Here is a 7089-nt window from a genome sequence, read left to right on the forward strand (position 1 = left end):
TGAAGGGAGACTCTCCCTATGTAGTGGTGAAGGGAGACTCTCCCTATGTAGTGGTGAATTAGATTACATGTTAACATAAATCTACTTTTATATTTGTAATGCGTGATAGAACTTCCCAAATGAATTTATATTACTTTTTAAACTAGCTTCAAAAAAAAAAAAACTTTTAAAATACTTTATGATGCTTTAAGGTGAAGAGAAACTTCTGTTTCTGGGCCTGGCATGGTCTAGTGGTTAGGGCGCTCAACTTGCAATCTGCTAGTCGCGCTTTCGAATCCTCGTCACAAATAACACGTATGTATTGGCAGCAAAAACACAGCAGACACAAATGCCAACAGAACAAATTCAGAAACAACAACTCAAAATAAGTCAACCAACAAACATGCTAGAAACAGAAACAAATACCATATTCGAGACAATCAAAAATACATTTTAGAATTTATACAAGAGTACAATAACATCCAAAACAGTAAGATGGTCTCACACTCTTTATAGATATAGCTAAAACACACTTTATCCCCGGTATACCACATATTAGTCCCCCAGTGGCACAGCGGGATGTCTGCGGACTTGTACAGCTAGAAACCGGGTTTCCATACTCGTGGTGGGCAGAGCATAGATAATCTTTTGTGTAGCTTTGTGCTTAATAACAAACGACGATACCACATATTATACACTTATTCGTAAGTCCAAATACCACAGAATCAACTATGTAATAATCATCCAATACCAGCTTCACCTATACCGGCCATAAGATAATATCCATGAACATGGCCCTGAAAAGGACTGAGTAACAGACAATTTAAAATAACAATAATCCAACACCGGCCATAAGATAACATCCATAAACATGACGCTGAAAAGGACTGAATAATACACAATTTAAAATAACAATAATCCAATACCGGCCATAAGATAACATCCATGAACTTGGCCCTGAAAAGGACTGAATAATACACAATTTAAAATAACAATAATCCAATACCGGCCATAAGATAACATCCATGAACATGGCCCTGAAAAGGACTGAATAATAGACAATTTAAAATCAGCAAAAGTAAGCATTAGCTGAATAACACCAAAAATAAATTAAAATAATAGCCAAGGAGAGAGGAAGAGGTCAATTTGAACCTGACCCTCCCAGGCCTTCAGACCTAAATCCCGATGAAGAAGAAACCATTGGTCTTTAGTCTAAATACTTGCAATACCATTCATTCGTTTCGTTTAACTTTCACGGAGTTTGGTAGTCAAACACTCCAGAATGTAAATGTCAACAATGGCATACTTCTCCAGTTAATTCACATGTATATCTGGTTATACTAAGAAAATTACATTAACCAAAAATTAAAACTGACGTGCCACCCAAAGATCTTGTTTCTTCGGGTTTTGTGGTAATTTAAATTGTTTGTTTTGTTGTTTTTGGATTTCGCGCAAAGCTACACGGGGGCTATCTGCGCTAGCCGTCCCTAATTTAGCAATGTAAGACTAGAGAGAAGGCAGCTAGTCATCACCACCCACCGCCAACTCTTGGGCTACTCTTTTATCAACGAATAACGGGATTGATCGTCACATTATAATGACTCCACGGCTGAAAGGGCGAGCATGTTTGATGGGACGGGGATTCGAACCCGCGATCCTCAGTCGAGTGCCCCAACCACCTGGCCATGCCGGGCCTTTAAATTGTTAGAAAGAGCCTTAACTAGTGGTATGTTTAGTTATGGGTTAATACTGTAGCTCAGTCGGTAAAAAGTTTATTCATCAATAGCTGTAACTATTAGATATGATGTACCGATTAAAAATCATTAATTTAATGCGTCTCAGAAAATTCGTAGTTATAGTCTAAATGAAACTTTATCCTGCGCTTTAAAATGTACATGGAATTACTTACGTTTTAGCAATAGTAACATGCTGTGTTATACGAGGGTGCAGGCACACAGTTTTTTACACATACTTAGGGAAAACTGCAACTGTATATGTTATATTGGAATGTTTTAACTCAAAATTAAGAACAATATCTAAAAATGTTGATACTTTACATTTAATACATAATCTGATTTGTGACTCATACAAACTTGATAAAATTTACTTCGCCAACTTAATGTATTTCACATTATAACGTTATTCTTTATTCAATTTGATAATATATATATATATATAGCGTCTCAATCACATCTGTATCTGTAGTATCCCAACCGACCTGGTATTAAACGAAAGGCCTCGTCGGCACTTGATATAACAAGTATAGTATGGTTGACATATTGTTGTACATTCTTTGATTTTATTCATAAGTTCCTAGAATTGCTCGTAAGAACAAAAAAAATATTATTAAGTATATAGTACGCATTAGTACTTAATTCCAATTATGTCGTACTTGGAGGGGGGGGTGTCAGGTTTTTGAATATTCAGAAATTGTTAATTGGTTTTTCTACCATTTAATTTATGTATAACGCTGACTGGAATGTAGAATATACAGTGGAAAGAAATAATAACGACTTTTAACTCCGTAGGACATTTGTTTTCACTGCCTTTTGTTTTGCTTGTTGTTGTTTTTTTTCAGGAATGCACATAAGCTCAAATCACAACTGATAGTACGAAGACTAGAGCCGTTTAGATTTCGAACAACGATACAGTGATAGCGAATGTTGACTGCCAGGAGTTTCATGAATAATTAAAGCAATCGATGTTACACAGTTAACGAGCTCTAATCCTTGTTTCATCTGCTTGTGTATTCCTCCTAAAGAAGCTAAGCGAAACGAAAGGGAACGCTAGAAACCGGGTTTCGATATCCGTGGTGGGCAGAGCACAAATAATCCATTGTGTAGCTTTGTGCTTATCAACGAACAAACGAAAGACAATAACATCGAGCGCAGATTTGCCCTTTGGTAGAGTTCCGAATTTCGGAGCTGATGAGCGGGGTTCGAATCCGTCCGATGCCACAAAACGTTCCACGCACTTTAAACACTCCGTGCGTTATAAGAGTGAAAGTCTTTTTTTTTTTAGCGTGGATGGGTGGTTTAGGACTGCTATTGACTGGCTTCTTTCCCTCTGGTTTGAAGTTTAGAATAAGAGACACCCTCAGTACATTTGCCCTTTGGTAGAGTTCCGAATTTCACAAATGCCACAAAACGTTCCACGCACTTTAAACACTCCGTGCGTTATAAGAGTGAAAGTAAATTTTTTTTTATAGCGTGGATGGGTGGACACCCTCAGTAGATTTGCCATAAATGCAATATAACCAAATTTTCCACCTAGGTATGAAGTCATAATTATTATCTTTTAGCTGATTGATTGAACCAAGATGAAGACGTAATGTGTAAAGATTATTTATTAATTTCTTCAGGTACTTAACATTGAGTGATGTATAATCGTTTTTATATTTATTAAGTACGTTACAATGGTTAAATTAAGGAAGTGGAAGTTGATGCAGTGTTTCGGTCTCTAATTGCGTTTCATGATTATTTTACTACAAAAATAAATCTCCTTTTTTTCTCTCTCTCTTTCTCTTAAAAGGTGTCTTCTTTATATCACGACGCCAGCATCGGAAATGCCATTAACGTAGTTCTGGTGAGGATGATTTTGCTCGAGAATGATGAGAAAGAGGTGAGATCATTCTTGTATACAAAAACGTATCTAATAAACCTCTTCTGAGTCAGCTTTGGTTTCGGTTTCGTTATACATTCTTCTTAGATGTATACCTAGCTCTCTGGAATACAATGTGATTATATCGATAGCTTAAGGAAACCATTAATTGGGAAGAACTATGTGACATAATGTGGGAAACGGAAGACGATCTGAGGTTTAAGTTGAGATTTTATTCATTTCAACGTTTCCAGAAGATAACAATCAATGTCATAAATATATAGTTTTTTTCTGTCTTCATATTCACTTATTTCGGTAACTTTCACCAAACTTATTACTAAATACTTTAGATTAGGAACGATTTGGCGTATCCTAGTTGTTTGTTACTTGTATTTCTTCACATTGTAGCTTAGTTTTAGTGTATTTTTCTTCTTATCTATTACTTAACTAGAGTATTTAATATACATATTTTTTTACAACTTATAAATTCAGGGTGTCCCAAAATCATGTATATAAAATTGTTTACTTTTAATGTATAAATTTATTAGCATAATTTTCCGCCATCCTTCCTATAAATACACACACACATATATTTATTTATTGTTTATCTACACGTGTAAGACTGGGATGAACATTTATTTTTTTTGCCCACGTTTTTATTTATTTATGTCTAACTTTAGTGTTAATATTTGTTTGAAGTTATTGATTGACAGAGACACTGTTATTTACGATTCAGCAAGAAGAAGATTTGGATATAAGCCATCATGCGGAGAAGACATTGAAAAGTTTCTGCCAGTGGCAGAAATATGTAAACCCGAGAGATGAGAACCACCCCAATCATCACGATGTTGCCATTCTTCTTACAAGGTAATTAATTTAGTAAATGGTGATGTAGGCTTTTTTAACAGTGGATAATTTTCTGTGCTCATAATAGTTGATAATGAATACAAAAAAACAGTGTTTAAAATCATCTTAATTATAAGCACCGCAATATGCAGAAAAGATAGCAGGTTTTTTGGTGATGATTTGCAAGGAATATAATGAAAGTTTCTTTTATACATTCTTCTATTCTCGCAAAGTTTTTAATTAAAAAAGTTACACGTTGATAACCCTCTGTTAAAATATGAACATGCATATATATATATATTTGTTTTCTCCGCTTTATAAACGATTTCAAAGTATAAGGCTGACATCCTTCGTGATGAGATGGCTAATTATTCTAGCACAAGATGCGAATTATGACCTAATAATGACGTATAAGCACTCATTTAAGTGATTTTCATAATGCGGGGAAAAAACAAATACACCATCATAGTGAAGGGTATTGTTTAATGATATTTTTTCTATTACCAAAATATATTAAAGGACGATAAAATAACAATATTATATTTTTTCGTGCCAAATTGGACGTCGGGCAGAAACGTTGACCCAAAAACGTCTTTCAACCAAACAACTCATGCATAGACATTTTCATTCACAACGTACTAAGAACTCCGAAACGTACAAAAAATATCCCCCCTTTTTTTTTTACAGATATAATATTTGTACAAGACTCAACGAACCGTGTAGCACATTAGGCCTAGCTGAGGTGGCAGGGATGTGTCAACCTCACCGTAGTTGCAATGTGAATGAAGATACAGGTCTCGCTTTGGCCTACACTATAGCCCATGAAATGGGGCATAAGTAAGTAAAGTAGGATATTTATTTGTACCTAATTTCTAAGTGTTTTGTTTTCAGTTCAAATCGTATACCAGGATAAGCTAATATTGCACCACTAATTTATTTTACATTTGATTTTTTTTAAATGGTGATATCCAATATAAAATGTTCGTGGTCACTATCTAATGTCAGTAACTTCTGTCAAAAGAACAGTATCAAGTGTCAATAACTTTGCCCAAAAGACAAAGTAAAATGCCAATAAATTTAACCCAAAGGACAGTATCAAGTGTCAATAACTTTGCCGAAAAGAAAAAGCCAAATGTCAATAACTTTGCCGAAAAGAAAAAGCCAAATGTCAATAAATTTTACCCAAAGAACAGTATAAAGTGTCAATAGCTTTTGCCCAAATGACAATATCAAGTATCAATAACTTTGCCCAAAAGACAAAGTCAAATGCCAATAAGTTTAACACAAAGGACAGTATCAAGTGTCAATAACTTTGCCGAAAAGACAAAGTCAAATGCCAATAAGTTTAACACAAAGGACAGTATCAAGTATCAATAACTTCGCCCAAAAGACAAAGTCAAATGCCAATAAGTTTAACCCAAAGGACAGTATCAAGTGTCAATAACTTTGCCCAAAAGACAAAGCCAAATGCCAATAAGCTTAACCCAAAGGACAGTATCAAGTGTCAATAACTTTGCCCAAAAGACAAAGCCAAATGTCAATAAGTTTTACCCAAAGGACAGTATAAGTGTCAATAGCTTTTGCCCAAAGGATAGTTATAATTTCTAGTTGTTTAAGGCATATTATTGATATTCGATCACGAAATGACCATTGATGGCAACTGTTTTAGTTCTGCCTTTAAAAAACTTAAGATTCTCACTCGTACTGTAATAATTATTAGTGATTTATTTTGAATAAATGTGTTTTAGAGATATTGCATTTATACTGTGGTATTTTATATTCAACCTATGAGATTACCCGTGTCATTGACACGAAAATTCCCTTTTATTACAGCGACGTTTTGGCCATTATACTATGACCGTTGTCAGGACGGTCTAAACGTTGTTCTGTTAATTATTCCGATATGTCTCACTTATGTACATAATTTATCTTCACCGTGAAAGATAAATATGATAGTGTTTTTAAGGTCATACCTTAAATCCTGATTGTAATGTTTCATCCTGTATGCAAGAATTTAAAAAAGGGGGTTAGACAACACCTGATATTGGCGTGACAAAATAGATACCTTCCCATGGGCCCGGCATGGCCAGGTGGTTAGGGCGCTTGACTCACAATCTGAGGGGCGCGGGTTCGAATCCCCGTCACACCAAACATGCTCGCCCTTTTAGCCGTGGGGGCGTTATAATGTGACGGTCAATCCCACTATTCGTTGGTAAAAGAGTAGTCCAAGAGTTGGCGGTGGGTGGTGATGACTAGTTGCCTTCCCTCTAGTCTTACACTGCTAAATTAGGGACGGCTAGCGCAGATAGCCCTCGTGTAGCTTTGCGCGAAATTCAAAACAAACAAACCTTCCCATGGACAGTCAATTTTGATAAGACAAGAAAAATCAAGAGCTTCATTTATATTTTAGATATGTCAGTTATTCAGTTGAAGTGAGATATTTTTAACAGTTGTCGTTCGTCAGAAACTGTTAAGGTTGTAGTTTAACTCTTTTTAGTTTTACAGAGGACCGTTAAAGTTATCCAGTGAATGTGATACAGATGAAATCTATTGAAACGCTAACACTGTAGTTAAAGGTTTAAACATATGATTTAAAAACTACTCTTTTTTTAACTTTGAAGTAGCGCCAGAACATGAAAACATTATTCATGTTTATTTTTCGGG

General features: G+C 35.2%; 1 protein-coding gene across 1 annotated transcript in view; it reads left to right on the plus strand.

Moving 5' to 3' along the window:
- LOC106473892 (A disintegrin and metalloproteinase with thrombospondin motifs 7-like) overlaps positions 1–7089 on the plus strand; it is a 120010-nt gene that overhangs the window by 65293 nt on the left and 47628 nt on the right. Inside the window, exons 5-7 of the mRNA XM_013934587.2 lie at positions 3511–3600; positions 4316–4446; positions 5113–5262. Coding sequence (XP_013790041.1) covers positions 3511–3600; positions 4316–4446; positions 5113–5262 — 371 coding nt within the window. The remainder of the gene's footprint in view (positions 1–3510; positions 3601–4315; positions 4447–5112; positions 5263–7089) is intronic.

The sequence above is a fragment of the Limulus polyphemus genome, unplaced genomic scaffold (genome assembly GCF_000517525.1).
Source record: "Limulus polyphemus unplaced genomic scaffold, Limulus_polyphemus-2.1.2 Scaffold134, whole genome shotgun sequence".
Classification (NCBI taxonomy): domain Eukaryota; kingdom Metazoa; phylum Arthropoda; class Merostomata; order Xiphosura; family Limulidae; genus Limulus; species Limulus polyphemus.